General features: G+C 34.8%; 3 protein-coding genes and 1 long non-coding RNA gene across 5 annotated transcripts; 3 read left to right on the top strand and 1 right to left on the bottom strand.

The window, feature by feature from the left end:
- Positions 1-1,178: 1,178 nt before the first annotated feature.
- Positions 1,179-3,564, bottom strand: LOC106418504 (E3 ubiquitin-protein ligase At4g11680). 2 transcript variants are annotated; one of them, XM_013859226.3, is made up of 6 exons: positions 2,862-3,564; positions 2,710-2,754; positions 2,129-2,251; positions 1,909-2,041; positions 1,666-1,824; positions 1,179-1,558 (listed from the first exon to the last, which is right to left on the bottom strand). In XM_013859226.3, exons 1-6 carry the CDS (start codon positions 3,458-3,460, stop codon positions 1,397-1,399), a joined length of 1,221 nt encoding a protein of 406 aa, XP_013714680.1. In that variant the 5' UTR covers positions 3,461-3,564; the 3' UTR covers positions 1,179-1,396. The 2 variants fall into 2 exon arrangements, with proteins under 2 accessions (XP_013714680.1, XP_013714681.1); XM_013859227.3 differs by lacking the exon at positions 2,710-2,754 and having other exon boundaries at positions 2,862-3,562.
- Positions 3,565-7,761: 4,197 nt separating this feature from the next.
- LOC106416679 (pentatricopeptide repeat-containing protein At4g11690) lies at positions 7,762-9,678 on the top strand. Its single transcript, XM_013857595.3, has one exon. The coding sequence runs from the start codon at positions 7,932-7,934 to the stop codon at positions 9,657-9,659; it is 1,728 nt and encodes a 575-aa protein (XP_013713049.1). The 5' UTR covers positions 7,762-7,931; the 3' UTR covers positions 9,660-9,678.
- A 40-nt stretch (positions 9,679-9,718) lies between these two features.
- On the top strand, positions 9,719-15,464 carry LOC106422287 (protein HAPLESS 2-like). The gene is made up of 16 exons (XM_048768345.1): positions 9,719-11,551; positions 11,634-11,777; positions 11,865-12,123; positions 12,393-12,453; positions 12,545-12,623; positions 12,702-12,836; positions 12,919-13,116; positions 13,333-13,413; positions 13,500-13,600; positions 13,685-13,802; positions 13,889-13,921; positions 13,996-14,089; positions 14,174-14,262; positions 14,345-14,463; positions 14,555-14,655; positions 14,746-15,464. Exons 1-16 carry the CDS (start codon positions 11,369-11,371, stop codon positions 15,183-15,185), a joined length of 2,235 nt encoding a protein of 744 aa, XP_048624302.1. The 5' UTR covers positions 9,719-11,368; the 3' UTR covers positions 15,186-15,464.
- Positions 15,465-18,950: 3,486 nt separating this feature from the next.
- LOC106417805 lies at positions 18,951-21,387 on the top strand. Its single transcript, XR_002661170.2, has 3 exons — positions 18,951-20,370; positions 20,459-20,503; positions 20,673-21,387. It is a non-coding gene; the product is annotated as an uncharacterized LOC106417805 (long non-coding RNA).
- Positions 21,388-21,871: the final 484 nt, after the last annotated feature.

Below are 21,871 nucleotides of genomic sequence, written 5' to 3'. Positions count from 1 at the left end.
AGCAATTATCTGATCATCATCATTGCTTGCTTATCAATTACACAAAACTTTGATTATCTTTTTTGAATAAACTTGATCGGATGATAATCATCATATTTTTCTTTGTGCGCCAGAATCAATTGCGAGGCAGACATATGACGAGCTCAGACTCCGGTACAAGCTCTAGCTGACGTGATCACGGTCCGCACAACTCCGCGTTGCCAATCACGAGCTCACCACAGCCCTCGCAACTCCACAGCGCGTTCATCAACACTATCATAGCCTGACAAGCATACACGCCAACAACTTGCTCGGCACACACGATCTCAACACGAGACTTCGGGTCGGCAATAGTTCGGTAAACATGTATTTTAGGCAAGAGTTTAAATTGAACTTGCTTTTTATTAAGCACGAGTTTGTGGTCGACTCGCTTATTGTTAGACACGAGTTTACAGAAACTCGTCTTTGCTAGGCATGAGTTTACAGAAGCTCTCCTTCTACTAGGCACGAGCTCTCAGTAAACTCGCCTCTGTCTTAGCATGAGTCAAGTAAACTCGTCTTTCGCTAAGCACGAGTTTAAAGCAAACTTGCTTATTACTAGGCACAAGTTCGAAATAAACTCGCCTAAACCGTCATAGGCATGAATGTGTCTAGTTCATTGTCTAATAAACCCTATTCATAAAGTTCGCAGAGATCGACTTCATCTCTCTCAACGAACTTTGGGGGGCTTATTGTTGGGAGTGGATCTTGATCCTCTAGCAAGGTCCATAAGACAAGGAACTAGGCTCATTTGGCTATAAAACCCTAGAATCTTTGTATAAATAAGGGGACACATCTCTTTAGCAAAGGATCTCTTTTTCTCCATTTTAGACTTAAAATACTTCTTACAAAGGGGTTTATGGATTACTAGATTTATTTACACTTGTAATCCTACATGTAATACAATCTTAAATCAATAAACTCTTTTGATGTTCATTTCTCATTTGATTCTTTTAAGATTTCTCTTAAACCTCAAGAGTCTAAGCTTTTATTTTTAAATTTTTTATTTGATTGATTCCAACAAACATCACAAAGATAAACACCATTTTTGGATCAAACAGTTTAGCTCGCAAGTTTTAGATCGTCGTTTAGCTTGCAAGTTTCGTTCCCATATTCAGTAACGGCGTGACGCAGCCGTTTGTTTGGTGACCGCTTCCCCATATAAATTTTTGATTTTTTATTTATTTATTTAATAAAAACCAGAAACACACACCAAAGAAAAAAAGCAGGTCCAAGGATGAATTCACATGTTTCTCACTAGTTCAATGTAATACACAATACATTGATCTACAATTCTAACTGCACAAACACTTAAACACGCACCAGAGTTTTTACATTTTACCTGAAAACTTTCTGGTATTGATCCCACGAATGATCACTAGACTTCGTTTTCATTCTTCAAGATGTTGAACTTGCAAAGCGGGCAACGAGAGTTTATGTGAAGCCATTTGTCGATGCAAGTGCAATGAAAGTGATGGTTACAAGGTAGCTCTCTTAGTTCAACTCCGTCTTCATATTCACACAGGCATATGCAGCATTCCTGCATAAGAAACACAAGAAAGCAACGCCTTCTCAATCTAAACACTTTTTGAGACATTGTTTATATCACAGGAACTTTATTAAAATGGCTATTATCAGGAGGAGTACCGCGTCTTCTGAAGAAAGCGAGCGTTCGATAGGTGAATCTGTTCCACACTCCGTCATTATTCCTCGATTTGTAGTTTCGCCTTGGAGCTTTTCATCGTTGCTAATCTTTCTATATCTGAATTTCGGCATTTGATCTATGTCCTTCTTCGATGCTCCCTCCTGTTTTGCACCAGTTCGGAGTTGGGTTTACGAGGGATCTAAACTATATAATTGTTATGGGAATGAAAGTAGAAGAGAGATAACCTCGTCGGCAACGGCATATAGGATTGCAATTATACATGGAAGACAGCAGCAAACGGCCAGGCCGACAACACAAGCCAGTGCAACACAGAATACAACAAAGAAAACATCGAAACCAAGAAATATGATACACAGCCTGCAAGTTAAAACAAAAAACACCAGAGTTACAAATTCAAACAAACAATCCCCAAAAGATAAAACTTTCAAAGAAAAAAAAAAATACCAATAGAGCTGAGGAGAATCACTAGATAGTGTTTGGCCTCCAGCAGATACCCAGTAGAATCCGATTACCCACCAGATAAACGAGAACATTGTGTTGGCTGATTCAAGATGCTTTGCAGAATTACTGCGACCATTAAAAATCAACTATCAACAAAGGTCATATAGGAACGAAAGGAAACTCAAACTAACAATAAAGAAGGATGAAATGGCCTAGGCCATCTCTGAGACTCTGACACAAGATCAGGCATGGACTTCTAAACATTACAAGAACATAAGCTGATATTCACCAAAAAAAGGAAGGTAAACAAAGTTGCATTTTGATTTACAGATACTATAAGCAGTAACTAACATTAACCTAGAAACCAAGTTTCCACATTGATCAACAAGGGTCATATGGGAACGAAGGGAAACTCAAACTAACAACAAAGAAGGATCGAAATGGCTTAAACTATCTCTGAGACTCTGACAAAAGATCAGTTCCAACCATGTTCTCGATCAGGCTTGAATTTCTAAACATTAAAAGAACATAAGCTGATATTAATATTCACCAAAAAGAAAGATAAAAAAAAAATATCTTCTAACCTAAATGTTGCATTTTGATCCCCATGTACAATAAGCAACATCAACCTAGAATCCAAGATTCCACAATTGCTTTTATTTATATAACCAAGAAACTCTGCTGCTGCTTCAAGATCAAATCTGATCCAAAACTGTTGAAAGACGAACATCGTTACCTAGTGTTTCCTGTATCCTCCAATTGTGCTAACGAAACGTACTGCTGCGTGGAAGAAGGAGACGAAGAAGCTGACGATCCATGGCGCGTGTCTCTCCTTCGCCGACACCTCCTCCTCCTGTACTCGACGCAGACGCATGCCATGTGAAGCCCGCACTGAACACCGTAACCAACCACCCAAACTCTCAACGGCACATTGGGCCGTTCGTCGCGGCTGAGGATCAGAACAGCGACGCCGATCGCCACAAAGGCGAGATTCCAGAGAATGTCGAGGAACACCACGGGCTTCGAATACGCCCAATCGCTCTGCCTCTCTTCCAATTGCTCGGCTGCGGTTTCTCTGACCAGCACCGACGGCTCTCGCATCATCCTCCGGCTTCCAGCGTGGCGGAGGAACCTCGCTGCCTCTCTGAGGCCTTGGCGCCTAGCGGATCGTTGATTTCCGTTCTCTCCGTCGACGCTCGCGGCTCTCGAGACGCCGGAAGGGAGTAACGGCGTCGTGTCGATGATTCCGTCGGAATTGGCCCTACCGACGCGAGAAGAAGGCGGAGAGGCCGCAGAATCCGGTCCCGTCGTGTTCGTCGTCGTCGTCGCTGACATTTGAATAGCTTTCTTGATTTCCTCAGTTCGATCGCGATTTGCTCCAAAAGGTTTTGGAGTTTTGGACGTACAAAAATTTCCAGAAAGGTGAGAGATAAAAAAAGAAACAAACAATAACAACGTGAGGAAACTCAGAAATATTTTCACATTTAGTCCCTACACTCTCTTCACTTGTTTTGTAGTCCCTGGCTGAACAAAAAAATTTCAAATTCGAAAAAAAACCGAACCGAATCCAATAAAATGTTATGTGAAAACTCGAACCAAAATTGGTTAACTCCGAATGAATTTAAAATTTTGGTATTTAGAAAACTAAAACCGAACCCGATCCAATTATTTTATATTTAATATAGAGAAAACTATACAAAAAAAAATATATATATACATATATATATAAGATCTTTTGAAATTGTCCAAAATACTTACTTGAAAATATTTATAAATAGTCAAAAAATGTTTAAAATAGCCAAATAATATTTAAAATACCAAAAATACTTAAAATATCAATTAATTCTCTGTCCAAATATTCAAACCAAACCAATTTAGATGTTAAGTTTAGGTATTTTGACATACATTATTCAAATTTATCTGTAATATATCATTTTTAGTTTAAATTTTTGAGAAATTTAAAGTATATATGCATGTAATTTTTTTTCAAAAATATAAACGGATTATCCAATCTAAACCAAATATGAAAAGATCCAAAATGAACTTGAACTTGAACCAAAATGAATGAATACCTAAATGAAGCGGAAATCTTTAATTCCCAAATTGTAATAAATCCAAACTGAATTCAAATGGGTACGAGAATACCCACCTCTAGCTCTTCTCTCCTCCAGATATAAAGAAATTGACATCAAATTCTCTCAGCTCGCCGCCGCTTCTGAAAAAAAACCTAGTTCTGTCCAGTGTTTTTGTCGGTGTCGGAGGCCCGGAGGCTCCAATATTTTTCCAATCTTATTTTCTTTTGCTCTCTTCACCTTTGCTCAATCTTTTGTCGAGATGCTCGTTGTTCTATGGCTGACAAAGCGTTATCCTTTTTCGTTTCGACGGAAAAGATCACGGCTTTACATGGAGCAATGGCGAGACTCACGGCGTGACGATGGTGAAGAGGGTCGGCGTTTAGGACTGAATGGCTTCGTCAGATTCAGTTTTTTTCAGATCTGTGGAACTTCTTTCTCGGCGACAGCTCGAGTCACGTGGCAGAGCTCAACATACCGTTGCCGACAGCGATGCTTTGTATCCAATTAATGGTTAGAGCTCGGCACCCCTGGAAGCGTTGTTCGGTTTCGAGGCTGTAGCCAAAGTTCGCTTGTTTAGCCGGGCATGTTTATCTGTTTTATGGCTAAGTTTCATGACTTAGGTTCTGCTGAGACATGAACGTAAGGCCAATCTTTTGGACTTTTATGCTATGTTTGTGTCGATAATGTTGGCTTTGAAGGCAAGCTTATCTTTTGGAGATTGATAGACTAATTAGGAAATGGAATTCATTTAGTGAAGGTTGTTGCCGTCTTTTTTTGGCCATGTTCAATTATAGGTCTAATGTCTTTTCGTAGGGAGTATGACATTTGTATTATCAGTCTTTCTTCTAGGGTAATGTATCTAATGGTTGCTTGCCGTTGGTTTCTTCCTCCGAGTGTGATACCGAAGAAGTTCGGTTGATAAGGCTTCATCTTCTTGGTGTGTTGGGAGAGCTTCTTTGTAAGGAATTTGACATTTTTTATTACGTCACATCAGTTTCCAAGGCGCATGGACCGAGTAGCGGTTCTCCTTGTTGAGTTTTAAAGCTTCCGGTTCTTGGTTTTATTGTTTGGCGGGCGAGGAAACAACGAGAAGTCATAATTTGGGTGCAGAAGTGGAGGTTACTGAGTAGTGAGCTATGGGCAGCAGTGGTAACTCCCAATCATTGGCTTTTGCTTAGTTTTAAAAATTGCTAGTCGTTATTTTATATGCTCATATTCTTATTTGTTAACTGTTTGTTTGGTTCTAGTAGTGGAGTAGATTTTATTTTATCGTTAAGTCACCCCGTGTGGTTTAAATCGTGTGGTTTCTAGTTGTCTTTTTCTTTGGGTTCTTGTTTCCGTGGATATTTCATTTTGCTGTCAGCTCTATATAAATATTGAAATATTTACGCTAGGAGACGCAACTTGAGTTTCTAATATCACTAAGAGACACATTGTGTCTATGAGACACTTTCTCATGTTAGATTTACCAAGATAATCTCCAACTAAGAGAGAGGTGTCGCTCGTTAGCCAATCCAACTAACCAAACCGATATAATTTTTTTACCTTTTAAAAAAAATAAAACATTTCTTCTTCTAATAACCTTATCTTTTCCTCTATCTTCACAAAATCTATTATCGTGTAAAGACTCACCGTTGAGAGATGAACTCTAATTTCTTCCCCCCCCCCCCGACATCTTCTAGATCCAGAAATCGAACTCCGAAATTGAACCTAAATCAAACTTTATCACCGTCGACGTTTTCCTGATTGTTGTTTATCGTTCCCGAATCTTGATATCGGTTTCGCGATCTTGGAATTTTGATCTCTGTTTCTCGACCTCAAATCTCTGTTCTTTTCTGCCTCCATTGATTAACAGACAAACTCCACATGGAAGGTTAATCCCCTTTCTCCCTCTCGACATATTTTCGATCCCTATTTCTCAATCAGACAACTCTCTGTGTTCTCTTCAGCCGCCTGTTCTTTTCCGCTTGTTTTTTCTACGCCGCGGCAGTTTCAGTTGCGAGCTCCGGTGAGGAGAGCACGATGCGACTGCTAGCTCTCATGAAGTGGAAGAGGAAGACGGTGGATAACCTCATGTAACATGTATGTTTGAGGTGTACATTTTGTTTGTGTGGATATTGTGAACTGGGAATCTGTATATGTCGATGTCGGGGATATGTGAGGTGTGGATGTGGCTTTTGTGGACAGAGGATGTGTGGATGTGATCGGTGTAGACGACAGTTGTGTGGATGCGGTGGCTGTGGACATGAGAGTTGGGGGGGGGGGAGGGGTCAAGTGCGCAGTGGTCAGATAAGAGGTGATCAGATGAGATATGAATAACAAAGAAGATCCCGCATGCGTCTTCCATGTTCTGGGTATTTACGAGATTCATATAAGATGATAGTTTTTGCATTTTGTAAACGTTTGTATTTCTTTTTGTATGATACAATCAAATTTTTTCAGATACTTTTTGTTTAGGAACCAAAAGAAAGATCTATTAGTGAAAGGGTTAAAGCCGTTAAACTAAATTAACAAAATTTCAAACCCATACAGCCGAACAGCCGACGAAAACTGCGCCCTACATCCCGGTGAGATTTCACTCTAGACACTTACACAACATGGCGCTTCGTAATGCAAACACTCTTTCACCGACTCTTTTTATTTTTTTCTCAGGTCCCACTTCAGCCGGAGAAACAAGAATCACTTGGAAGCCACTCCCCTATCATTAGCCAATATGCCGCACAACACTACCTCCACCCAGACCAAAGCCTACAAGATCACACTGGCACTGTCGCCAACATCAGCATCCATTCACACACTGACCACCAGAGCCTTGACCACAACACTCCCGACCACAACAACACTCCTCCTAACCACGAGAGTCCCATCCACAACACATCCGACCACTACAACAATCACATTAACCACGAGAGTCCCGTCCACAACACACCTGAGAACCCCAATCCGACCATCTTCTTTTTGTCCACCACGAACTCCCATTCCCATAGGAACCACAAACCGATGCTCCACCCATTACCAAACACATCTCATCCATCTGCATTAGCTCCGCGAAATAGATTCGTTAGAGAGACACAACATGTTTAAGAGATTTATAGTTGACTCGGCTCATTTTCTCTTTCAATGTATCTCTCAACACAAACCCAAGCTCTAGCGAAAAAGGATGTCTTCACCTACTTTCACCATCGATGTATTCCTCTTAATTGCATCATCTACCAAGCAACATTGTAAAATGCTAGCATATCCCCAGCTGTTAGATCTTATGTCTATAAACAGATCTAACGTCCCAAAACAACTCACCTTCTCTGATATATCTACCTTTTAGTTAATACATTTATCATTTATTGCAATTAGAAACAAATTTAGTTACAACTCTCTAACCTCCTTAAAAGAAGAACTCTTCTCATTACACAAAAGCAAAGTCAATTTTGTCTCAAATAAAATAGGTGGCAAGAGAATGTGTGTCATTTTCACATTTTCGCAATGTGTACCTTAGTGAAAACATAAATCATAAAATGTTCTTCTACGTAACTCTCTCATAAATATTAGTATTTTAATTATGAATGAATTTCAATATGGGGAAGAAAAAAAAAGACTACTCTCTCCTCTTTTTATAGTCAGTAGACTCGCCTCAAAAATTCAGAAATGCTTTTGCTTAATTAACCTCAAAACATGGCTTCCTTTGTCTTCTTCACCTTCTTTCCTGAAAGTTTCTGCGTTTAAACGTATCCCCTATGGCGGAGAAAGCCCAGAAAACACTCATTCTCCTAGCGAATCTAATCAAAGTTCCTCCACTGAAAGCCTTCTCTCTCTTGAATCCATCCAATCTTCACGGAGTTCAACACACACACGAATCATTCTCAGTCCTCCTTCATCTCCTTCTCTCTGGAAACTTACTCCCTCACGCTCAATCTCTCCTACTTCAAGCGATCACCAGAAGAATCCACTCCCAATCCTTCACTCCTTCCTCACTCTTACGGTACTTAACACAATCAGAAACTTCAAAACCCAACTCTCGACTCTACGAAGTAATCATCAGTACATGCATCCAATCTCAATCCCTAGACTCCGCGGTCTCCTACTTCACCGAGATGATCGATAAGGGTCTTGTCCCCGGATGGAATTGCTTCAACAATCTCTTAACTTTCGTTGCGGGGTCGTCTTCTTTCGACGAGTTCTGGGCTTTCTTCAATGAGAACAAGGGGAGAGTCGTTCTCGATGTGTACAGCTTCGGGATCGCGATCAAAGCATGTTGCGAATCTGGTGAAATCGACAAGAGCTTTCACCTTCTTGCTGAGTTGAGAGCAAATGGGTTTTCACCAAACGTCGTTATCTACACTACTTTGATCGACGGGTGTTGCAAGAGAGGAGAGATCGAAAAGGCCAAAGCTTTGTTTTTCGAAATTGAGACGATCGGGTTAGTGGCTAATGAGCGTACTTACACGGTTTTGATTCACGGGTTGTTCAAGAACGGGCTTACGAAACAAGGGTTTGAGACGTACGAGAAGATGAAGGAGGATGGGATTTTACCCAATCTCTACACTTACAACTGTGTGATGAATCAGCTTTGTAAAGACGGAAGAACGAAAGACGCGTTTAAAGTGTTCGACGAAATGCGTGAGCGAGGGGTTTCGTGTAATGTTGTTACTTACAATACTTTAATCGGTGGGTTGTGTAGAGAGATGAATGCGAGTGAAGCTTGTAGGTTGATGGAACATCTGAAGAGCGATGGGATCAACCCGAATTTGATCACTTACAACACTTTGATTGATGGGTTTTGTAACGTGGGGAAGTTAGGCAAGGCGTTGAGTTTGTGCAGAGATCTGAAGTCTAGAGGTATGTCTATGTCTCTAGTCACGTATAATATTCTAGTTTCTGGGTTTTGTAAGAAGGGAGATACTTCAGGAGCAGCTAAGATAGTTAAGGAGATGGAAGAGAGAGGGATTAAACCTTCGAAAGTTACATACACGATTCTCATTGATACGTTTGCTCGGTCTGATAACATGGAGAGAGCAATCCAGCTTCGAACGTCGATGGAGAGTTTAGGATTAGTTCCGGATGTTCATACTTATAGCGTGTTGATTCACGGGTTTTGCATCAAAGGTCAGATGAACGAAGCATCGAGGCTTTTTAGATCGATGGTCGAGAAGAAGGTAGAACCTAACGAGGTGATCTACAATACGATGATTCTTGGGTATTGTAAGGAAGGTAGTTCTTATAGAGCGTTGAGGTTGCTAAGAGAGATGGGAGATAAAGAGTTGGCTCCAAATGTTGCTAGCTATAGTTATTTGGTTGACGTTCTTTGTAAAGAAAAAAAATTGAAAGAGGCTGAGGATTTGGTTGAGAAGATGATTGGTTCAGGGATGTATCCATCTGCTTCAGTATGTAATATGATCTCTAGTGCCAAAAATGGTTCGCTTATAGCTCAAACAAATGATAAGAGCTGTTTAAATGTGACTTAAATTTACACTTCTTTTTTCATTCCGTTTTCTTTTTTCATTCCGTTTTTCACTTAAATTTACACTTTTTCAGTCACTTAACCCCATTCCATGATTTATTTCAAAATAGAATTTAAAACAAAAAATCTGACTTTAATTGGTAACATGTGGTAACATTGATTTAGTTTGAGTTGAGAGTTTAATTCATAGATAACTCAAAATATCACCAATCATGCATTAAATTTAATTTTTTTTTATTTTAAATTTGAGTTATCATGTATTATGGTTGAATTACAATTTTGATTTACACCCTTTGTAAAATTGTTAAACCAAAACTTAATGCAACATCATGATCAATCCAATGTTTTAGGATTTGAGTTACAATTATAATTAAAGTTTCTGTCTAAAATACAAAGTGAATAATAAATCTGAAACACTCTACCTCCGCGTACGAAAACTGTTATACGTTTTGGAATTTTTTTGTTTGTAAATAAAATATTATTTGTATTTCCAAAACCACCATAGCAATATCTTATTCTTATTTCTGGAAATATTTTTAATAATATTATATACTTCACATCATTTTGTGTTAATCAAATATTTTTTTATTCTCTTTCTTGTTCCTATTTTTGAATTATTAAATTATTATCTTACATAATCTTATTAGTTGTAGATTTTATTTGGATTGAAAATTTATAAATTATTTTGTTATTGATATCGGATAAATAATATCATCAGTAAGTTTAGTTCTTAGAAAAATATATATTGCAGCTTATCTTTTGTTAAAATTTATTTTTATACATATTAAAAATAATTTTATTATTTATTTTATTTTAAATAGGTTAATAGTTTTTGTTATTAATAATAATTCATTATTATATGTTTATATTTATATTTATTTTATTGAAAATTATACTGTAAATTATACATCAAAAAGGTTACAAGTCATCAGTTTTACTAAAATAGTAACTCTAATTTTTACTGCAAAACTTACCACATAAAGTTACAGTTTTTACCACATAATTTTTACTGCAAGTTACATCGAATTGTAATACATATTGCAACTCGACTTCAATGCTACATGTCATCAATTAGAACCTAAGTATATTCCATTTTATGCTGTATAATGAAATAAATATGGATTTATTCTATGGAATAATCATTTTATTGTTACTTCATTATTCTATTTTCCACTCAATTTGTGGAGTATGGTTCAAATAAATTCAATTCCATTTTGGAGTGAAAACTAAAGTTTGACATCCATGTAGTAGAGCATTTCCAATAAAAAAGAAATCTATTTTTCTCCGAAATAGAATAATTTTATATTGGAATTGAATTTGTTCCAACCATATTCTATTTTTGGAACGAAAATTGAAATAATGAACAAAAAATAAAATGATTGTTTCATTTATAGAGTAAACATTCCATTATAAAGTGGAAAATGAAATTGAATTTGTTCCAAACTCCATTTTGAAGTAAATTATGAAGTATGAATAGAGATGCTCTTACAAGATTAAGATTATCCTTTTTGATAATGATTTTTTTGTTTCTTCTGATTCAACATTATTCATTGGTTTAGTTTGGTTTACTTATAAACCAACTCCAACTCTACCATTACAGAAATTAGAAAACCAAATCAACCGTTGGAAAAATATTAAGAGAAGAAAACATAGCAGTTTCTCAAAACAAAACCACCATTTTTCTTCTTTCGCGTGTCCGATTAAGAAAGAGAGATGGATCACGCGATGTTAATTGCTCTTATAATCGCCGCAGCTTTCCTCTTTGTATTCAACAAAGTGGACGGAGTCCAGATCTTGTCTAAATCAAAGCTAGAAAAGTGTGAGAAGACAAACGATTCAGGAAACCTCAACTGCTCAACTAAAATCGTCTTGAATCTCGCTGTCCCCAGTGGATCCGTAAGCCTTGTTATATTTGTGCGCTATATCATATGATTTTTTTGCTCATCACATTATGTTTTTTTCCGTGACGACGAATAAGAGCGGAGGAGAGGCTTCGATTGTAGCCGAGATCGTCGAAGTGGAAGATAATTCGAGTAGCAACATGAAGACCGTACGTATCCCACCGGTTATCACAGTGAACAAATCAGCAGCATATGCTCTCTATGACCTAACTTACATTAGGGTACGTATGAAGTTATGTTTTACTGTCTTAAATGGGTTTGGTTTAAAGTTGATTATCATCATGAATCAGTCTCTAATCTTGGTTCAGGATGTGCCTTATAAACCTCAAGAGTTTCACGTTACCACTCGAAAGTGTGAGCCAGATGCTGGACCAGATATCGTTGGAATATGCGAGAGGCAAATATCTTTCTTTACGATATATATAGTTCTTTCTTGTTTAGCTTTAACGGTAAATACTTATCGGAACAGGCTGCGTGATGACAAAGGTAACGTTCTGGTGCAGACTCAGCCTGTCTGTTGTCCATGTGGACCACAAACAAGAGTTCCTTCATCTTGTGGAGACATATGTACGTGTTTCTTTGTCTTAACATTTTCAATCTCTTTGGTTTAACATTCAATCTCTTTGGTTAATAAAATTTGGGTACTATAAACATTTTAGTATAAAATTTTATTTTATTTTTTTACTATTTCTGGAACCATAAAACGTATGATATTAGTTGTTTAAAATTTGTGTGCGAGTGTTAATGGTTCACTGGATTATGCTTAGAGGAAGCGTTATTTGTATGTTGTGAAGAATAATTTACAACTCTCATTTTCTTCACTTGACTTTTATCAGTTGAGAAGTTGATAAAAGGGAAAGCAAACACTGCGCATTGCCTTCGTTTCCCTGGTGACTGGTACAGATCCTCACTCAATGTGGATTTACTCTAAAGGTTGTTTTCAGGCTTCTAGAAGTTTGGCCATTTGTTTGATCTCTCTCTCCTGTAGGTACCACGTTTTCAGCATTGGACAACGGTCTCTAGGGTTTAGCGTGCGTATTGAGTTGAAGACAGGAACTAGAGTTTCAGTATGTCTACTTCATTGCTTCAAGCTTAGCTTTGTTCCGGAGTTATTCTGTCTTTTATGATTCTTCTTTAACTGGCAGGAAGTGATCATTGGTCCTGAAAATAGAACAGCTACTGCAAATGATAACTTCCTCAAGGTTAATCTCATAGGAGACTTTGCTGGTTACACAAGTATTCCTTCTTTTGAGAACTTCTATCTTGTAATCCCAAGAGAGGTATAAATAACTCTATATCCATTTGAAATCTTTTAACTTAATGAGCCGTATTACAAAAATGCTAGAAGAATATTTTGAATAGGTGGCGGCAGAGGGACAGCCAGGGAACTTAGGTGGAAACTACTCAATGTGGATGCTGCTTGAGAGAGTGAGATTTACATTGGATGGCATAGAGTGTGACAAGATCGGTGTTGGCTATGAAGCTTATAACAACCAACCAAACTTCTGTTATGCACCATATTGGAGTTGCTTGCATAATCAACTTTGGAACTTCCACGAGGTCAGTACTTAAGAAACAAGACCGAACATAGTCCAATGAAACATTGTCACTGAGCTAATATACATAAATCATATGATTGTTAAATTATCAAACTATTAAGATTTACACTAAAATGTTTATATCCTCTTAAATCTCAGGACCGGTCCTATTAATAACTTATAGCTTTATGTAATACCTTATTTGGTCACTGTTGCGCCGATAACAAGTTTGTTTCAGGCAGATGTGAACCGGATAAACCGCCACCAGTTTCCTTTGTATGGACTGGAAGGAAGATTTGAGAGGATCAATCAACATCCAGTTAAGTTTTCAGCTTTTCATAGTTTCTAAATTAATAATAAAATTTGTTGTTGGCTTATCAAAAGCTTATGTACATGATGATACAGAACGCAGGGCCTCAGTCGTTCTCTATAGGAGTCACGGAAACGCTCAACACAAATCTAATGATCGAGCTAAGAGCTGATGATATTGAATATGTTTTCCAAAAGTAATATTATAAAAAGTATTCAGCTTCTTTTTCTTATATTCTGATTATAAAGTATAAAGTAAAGTAACGTTTGTGTGGTCGTAGGAGCCCTGGTAAGATCATAAACATCGCAATACCGACTTTCGAGGCACTAAAACAATTTGGAGTTGCTGCAGTCACAACCAAGAACACCGGTGAAGTAGAAGCATCTTATAGCTTAACGGTACTATGTGTAAAACTAACCTTATCTTCTACTTTGATACTGTGAAATTTTTCTTGATAGTTGCATCCTAGTTTCCTCCTGTGCAGTTTGATTGCTCCAAAGGTGTGGCTTTCGTTGAGGTAACTAACTAACTTTCACTTAATAGTTAATATTATAAATCATTGTTAAAAGGAATGATACAAACTTGTTTCAGGAGCAATTCTTCATTATAAAACCAAATGATGTTACAACTCGATCTTTTAAGCTGTACCCTACCAAAGATCAGGCTGCAAAATATAGATGCACAGGTTATTTGACTAATCTCCCTTCTTTTACACTTCCTTGATTGCTTGCGTAAACAGTTATCTGTTTTCTCTCTTTGTATGGTGTAGCTATACTAAAGGATTCTCAGTTCAACGAAGTAGACAGAGCCGAGTGCCAATTCAGCACGACAGCTACCGTACTTGACAATGGAACTCAGGTTTGTTTCTCTAAATTTTGTTCAGTTCTTGATGACTGTCGATGTAAGATCCTTGAGTGACAAGTTTACTATAAACGTGCAGGTTACTAATCCGTTTCAAATTCCAGAGACTCTCCCTAAAGGTTTCTTTGAATCGATTAGGCTAATATGGACCAAACTAGTGAATGGTTTAGTCGATTTCATCACCGGAGAATCTTGCAGGTTACGTTACACACTTTTCTTAAAATTATTCTCTTGATGACTTTCTTTGAGAATGCGATAACTTGAAAAAAGGAATCAACAATGTGTTCAGAAACAAATGCTCGAGTTTCTTCGACTTCAGCTGCCACATTCAATACGTTTGCTTGAGCTGGATGGTTATGTTCGGCCTCCTCCTCACTCTCTTCCCTACCAGTAAGCGTTTTCAAACCGCAACAATCGCTGTCATACATAATTATAATTTAAACTAACTTGTGGTTTTGTTTTTATATATAAACCTCACAGCTTGTGTCCTTCTCTGGCTCTTGCACCAAAAGGGACTCTTTGATCCTTTATACGACTGGTACGAAGATCATTTTGATTCAGATCATCATAGGTTATTATTACAACAAACCAGAGAAATCGCCTTAAACCACCGCCATCATCATCGTCGTCCTCATCATCACCAGCATCGCCATGGTGTCAACACGCATAATCACCACCATCGTCGTAGAGTAAACCACAGACACAAACACCATAATCATGGGCATGATGATGACGACGATGTTTTGCAGAAGATTCTTGAACGTGACCACAATGACTCTCACTATTACCAAAATCTTCGCCGAGTCCACAAAGATGGCAAGCAGAAGCAGCGTAGGCGAGGAGAGAAGCACGGGATCGTCGTGCCATCTGATGTGGACGTGGACAGACGGAGGAAAGTGAGGCAAAGGGAGGGGAGTTAAAAGAGATATCGTCTATCCTCTAAACATTATGGCTTTTATTCATAACATGTGGTATTATTGATTTAGTTTGAATTAAGTATAATTTACTGATAATTTAAAAATGCTATCAATCATGCATTAAGTTTATTTTGTTTGATTTTAAGTTTAACTTATCATGTATTATAGTTGTGCTACAATTTTGAGTTAAATCTTTTATAAAATTATTAACCCAAAATTTAATGCAAGCAAAACTCCATGTTTTGGAAGTTGAGTTAACGTTTTAATTGAATTTTCTTTTCTGATATCACTTTCAAGATTTAACGGTTTAAGGGTTGTTATCTTCTGTTTTTCGTTCTTTTTTTTACTTGTGAAAACAAATAAGCTTAAAGTCTGTTTTCATTTACTTTATCATTGATAATAGAGTAAATATAATTATTAGTGATTATGATTCTTTATAAAATAATGTATTGCAAACATAAAGTTTTTATTATTATTAAATAAAAATTATTTTGATTATTATTATTTTTTATTTTAAATAGGTTATATATTTTTATATTTTCAGTTATTTTATTTAAAAATCATACTACAGCTTATACATCAAAAAGTAACCAATCATAAATTTTAATAAAATGATAACTTTTATTTTTACTGCAAATGTTCTCCATAAATTTATAGTTTTTACCACATCTTTTTAATACAAGTTATGTCGAATTACAAAACATACTACAAATCAAACTTAATTTGAATGGTTGTAAATATTTTAATATTTATTTATTTAATTAAGGCTAGAAAGAAAAAATTATCCTAGAACCATTTTAAATATGTTATCAAACAAATTTTAATTATAAATAATTTAACCTAAATTAAATATAGAAAAACTAAGCTATCGTAAATAAAAGATCAAAATATACATATAAATGCCGACAAATTTTATAAAAATAGAAAAGTTATTTGAAATAAAACTTTATTAATAATTAAGACAATAAATCATAAATTACATCTAAGTAATTATATAAATAATACTACATCTTAATTTTGTCTACTATATATCTTCTAAATCAGTGTCAACAGAATCTCTCACAATTGAATATATATTTATTTTTAATTATGTTGATAATATGACCTATTTATTTCTTTACCATAATGATTGAAAATTTTTGTGTCAACATTTTATTTTGTTTGGTTGAAAACAAAAAAAATCTATAGATGAATGTTTTTGCTGTTTTTACTTTTAGTGAATGTAAAATTTTGTTCCGAAAAATCTAGTTCTACTGAATAAAATATATTATAATTTTAATATATCTATAAATACAAATGATATTATAGAAACAAGGTTAAATATAGCTCTATTAAAAATCAAGTTAATAATTAAAATTTTACTGTAATTAATTTAAACCTAATAATACATGATGCATTCACTCACTATATACATATTCAAAACTAGATAATGGTCAGCACCTTGTGCGAAATAATGTAAACCCAACTAATTTTAAATTTATTATTAATTTTTATTTCAATATAGATTATTAAATTATATAAATTTTAACTTTTTTTACATAACTTTGGTGTGATCACAAAAGCTTTCTAGGCCCAATGACTAATTACCAAGAGGCCCATAGAAATCCGGGTTTTCTTGCCACTTAAGGCGTCTATGGGTGGCCAAGGGGAATCGAAACCATGTAAATTTTAACGTAATATTATAAATTATCTAATTTTAATATCCAAAAATTGATGTATTAATTTCATCTTTTTATTAAGGTGTGTATTTTTTTAGATCAAATTCTTCTATTTAGTAATAACCAAACTATCTTTAAGTAACTTAGATTTGAAATCAAACATTTCTTATAGTTGTACATTATTCATTTGAAATTTTTGCGTAAAGATTTTAAATATTTGGAAACAAAAAATTGATACGGTGAATTGAAGTATTTTTATTTTTTGAAGGGATGTATAATTTATTCAGTCAAAACTATTTTACAGAATAAGCCATATTATAAAATTCTATACATACAGATTATATTATATAAATAATTATAGTAAAAATATTAAATATATATCCATTTATAACTATAAAATTTTTATGACGAAAACATATATTTTATATTAGATTTTATTTTCCTAATTAACATAAACCTAATAATATGTCTTATAATCGCCTAATGTATATATGTTTTAAATGTGTATCAATTGGATGCACCACAATTTACTATAAATTTTAAATAATTTATTTATTTTGAATGAAAATGTTGATATTATGACTAATTTATCCATTTACATAATGATTGAGATGTTTGTCCCAAACATTTAAATATTTGGAAATAAAAAGTTCAATGTTGAATGAAGTATTTTCATTTTTGAATGAGTTTAACATTTTTCAATAAAAGTGATTTTTATAGTAAATATTGATTGGTAATAAAAGATTAAAACAAGACATTTTATGCTCATTTCTCCCTCCATTGGCTCATTATCTAACCAATGTTCTAAAGAAATGGCTCAGTTTATTCTCCATCCCAATTCTTCTCTTGCATGCAAATAAAATCTAACTATTTTTGTGTTTTTGTTGCACACCAAAATCTGGTTCCCTCTAAAAACTCTATCAAAGAGTCATGTCAAAACAAAACAATTTTTTTTGTCAACAAACTTTCCAAAACAATTAACATTCACACAAGTTATGAACACTATAAACACCACACCAAAAATAAACACATATTACTAAATATATTTTATGAGTATTTTAAATTATCAATGGAGTTAATGCAAATGTGTGTGTTTTATTAATTTTTTTGATTGGTGTATCAAAAACTAAAGAGAGCAATAAAGTGGGAAGTGGAATTTAATCAAAATGTGTCTCAATGGTATACATTTTGATAAACTTTTTTATATTAGATGTGTGTGTTTTATTCTTTCAATGTTTATTTTATTTGATAATTTTTATTCTAATGATGAATCTGATCTAACATTTCATGATGATAATGGAAAGTGAAATCACTAAAAGATATAAGTGCAAAGATGATGATAATAAATTGATATTTTGATGAAGATGCATGGTATTCAAAAAGATGTGTCAATTGTATACATTACAATTTAATATACAGTTTAAAAATTGTTATATTATTTTTCAGTGGAAAATATTTATTCTAAAACAATTTTTTTTCTCTGAATGTTTGCATTAATATTCTTAGAATTATGTTCTAATCTTACTTCTACTTAGAAAAAGTAAATAAACATGCAAATGTTTTGAGAATGTTTAAGAGATCTCTTGAAATTAATTTTATAATGTTGATTAATTGTATACACAACTAAATTATACCTAATAATTAATATGTTTTACGGTAAAATTAATATTTGTTAAAATTCCAAAATAAATTTATATTATATTAAAGTAATATAATAGAATCTTTTCGAACTTACTATTTTCTGAATTTGACATAAATAATATATATATATATATATATATATATATATATATGTATCACAACTCATATATGGTAATTTCTCTTTTCAATTTTTTTTTTATTTTTTTTACAATTATGAGATACACGCGTTAAGATGATTAATGTAATGCAATAAAATCTAATGTTATTCTTACATTATTAACCAATCAAAAGTTGTCTATCTATTTTTGTAACCGAATTTAATTTATCAAATTTTTTATAAATATTAAATATATACAAATTTTACTTATCGTAAGTAATATCCTCTATAAATTCAATTAAGATGCTAATTTACCTTACGTGTCAGCTTTACAATTAATTGAAAAAATGTTGGTCCAAATTTGAGTATCTCATTCGCTAGGTACATCATTTACATAAACTCTACTTATGATAAAACGTTCGTGAGCAGCATCGTAAAGTAAAATAGACGAGCAAAATAGCACATTGTTTTAAAACCGTAATAATAACACGAGCAAAATATGTCACTAACGTTCAACTTATCAATTTCGTTGTTCTATATTCAATAATGTTTAATTTTATCAAAGACGTAAAACTGCTTACGAACGTATTACTTTACAAACAAAGTAATTATATGCATTGTTCATATTCGTTTGAGACATTAACAAAACATGATCCTGCATTTGATTATCGGAACTGAGTGTCAATTTTCAAGTGATATGCATGTAATCTATTGGTTCTTAATAACTTGGACCAATATATGTTTGAATAATTGAATTATATAATTATATAATCAATATTAAACTACACCAGTTTTGACCTAACAAGTTTTAGGTACATATATTAGTACTAAAGGCAAAATTCGTAGTAAATATTAAGCAAAGTGCATAATCTAATACTATAAAGTAGACTCAAGTCTTTCTTTGGGGGGGAATTAATACACGTGGCACCTCAATTGCGTTTTGGGCTTTTGAGTGTGAAAGACGAAGAAAAAAATCTGAGGAGGTTACAACGTTTCGTTTGGATCTCTTTTATTTGTGATATCACGACTCCTCAACATTCAATCTGACTCACTGTGTTCCCAGAGTAACTTACTGGAGCTTCAGTTATAAATACCCCTCATCCAGAGATGAAGATTACAGCTTTTACTAGAACCAGAAGAATACTTTGTTCAACTTTCCGGTTATTACAATGGTGAATCTCCAAATCCTTCTAGCCGTTTTGAGAGCTGGGCGGTGCTCCGACAGGTTGCTGCGATTCTGGGAGGCTAGAAATTTGAGAAAAGGCGGTGAGCTAATGTGTCTTGACATGCTCTTTGTCGATGAGAAATGATTTTTTTTTTTTACATTGTATTAGACTTTAGCGGAGATAGCGATTGTTCCTTATCATTCTCTAAACATTTTTATTCAAGGAACGTCTCAGTGAAGGGTCTCTCTAAACGATAAGTGGTTTTGATGTCACACGCAGCAGCCCCAATTTTCGGTTGTCTGATGCTCCCTTCTCGATTCGGTTCAGTGATGGAACCTCTGTTGAGAAGAAAACGGATACCTATGGATTCAAATGTGGGATTCTTATGGCAAAAATATCATCAATACTTTCAATGATTTGATCTTTCTGGCAGAGAAAAAACGAGTACGGTTTCCAAAGGGGATGAAAATCTATCTAAATATATTGAATTATATCTTTGCTATCTATATAAATGTTTATAATGTACATGTAGTACCAAGAGATTGTTAATATTCGCTTAGGTGATGGATCTATGAGACGTGGTCAGGTCTGTGAGGTTGATGGATGGCGAGAAAACTGTTGTCCAGGTATTCTAGATTGAATTTAGACACTACACCAATGCAATTGGCTGTACAGGTTCGATGTTCTCAATAACTTATTTTCTTTTGGTTGCAGGTTTTTGAATTAACATCTGAAATTAGCACCGTTCAATTCACTAAGGTATTTACTATGATTATTTTTACTGTCTTGCAGTCTAAAGCGTAAATCAGTTGAGATTAGTCTTCTGGATGTTACGTGATACGTCTCAGAAACAAACCTTCCCACTAATGTTGTCTATCTTTTTTATTAACCAACACAAACTAACCAGATACTGTTCGTTTGATTTCAGTTATTGTTGGGCAAGCCAGAATATTCAACGAATCATGGTAAACCTAAGCATTGAGAGGTATGTACCACCTGGACGAACTTAAATACGTTGAACGGTTTGAAAGTGGTGTAAGTTTTGGTTGAACCACTGTTTTTCTAAGTGTTTTTGACGTCCTCGCCACCAACTTCGATGAGAAGTGACGAGCCTAATGTCATTGTTGGTTAGTGGTACGGATTGCCCAGTAACTTTGAGCATTTTATAACTCTACCTCTCTTTCCTTACTTCTTTTCCTCCTAGGCCGGCTCTTCGTAAATGATACTTAAGGAACTCATTTATTCTGACAAACAGTGTATTTCTAGCCATAGATTCCTCGATGCGTTAGCATATATACAACTCCCGTTTCAACTCTCAAGTTAACGTATCTGAGTTTTCAGTCTTAGTGCACTTAACATTATGCAGGGAATGTGTTAAGGACATCGGTTCTTCCTCAGCCTCAACCAAGTATGGAGGTGTCCAGAAACTCGAATACGTCACAGATGCGGAGTTTAATGCATATGTTCTGGGTCACAGGTCTGGAACACAACATGTACGGCTGTACCCTCTTAAACAGGTCTAACATGTAACTTAGACGAATTAGCTTTGTACAAAAACCCAAAACATACAATGTAACTGTTAAAAGTGAATGGTTTTGTTGGAACGTTTTAGCCCATGTGATCGTAATAGACTGCAGGCTTTTTATTTTTGTTTTCTATGTGTTTTTCCACCTAAGCTTCTACTCTGTTTAATGTGTTTCTTACCTTTTTTTTGGAACAAGAGTTTTACTTATGCAATGGTTTAAGATGGTCACTATAAACTTTGTTCTACAAATCTTTATTTATACTTGGTGTCTGGAATAAATACATGACAACAACAAGTTTCCGAGGCTACTTCAGCCTTTAATCTAGGTTCCATAAAAAACATTGAAAGGGAAGAGTACATCCAGTCCACATTAACATTTTAGGTAAAATCCACAAAACCTAACGCTGTCTCTTCTAAGTTTCAAAACTCAATAACGGAAGAGTAAGAGGAAGACATTAGTACATCCAGTCCACATTAACATTATGTTAAAATGCAGTCGTTTATGAAGTTTATATATCATCTTGGAAACTTTGACAATACAAAAAGTATACTATAAGCACCTTATAATCTGGAATAATTTTGTATTTTATTTGAAAATTTAT

Source organism: Brassica napus, chromosome C9, assembly GCF_020379485.1.
Source record: "Brassica napus cultivar Da-Ae chromosome C9, Da-Ae, whole genome shotgun sequence".
NCBI lineage: Eukaryota > Viridiplantae > Streptophyta > Magnoliopsida > Brassicales > Brassicaceae > Brassica > Brassica napus.
The sequence above is the reverse complement of the archived record's forward strand: the minus strand, read 5'-3'. Positions and strand labels throughout refer to the sequence as shown.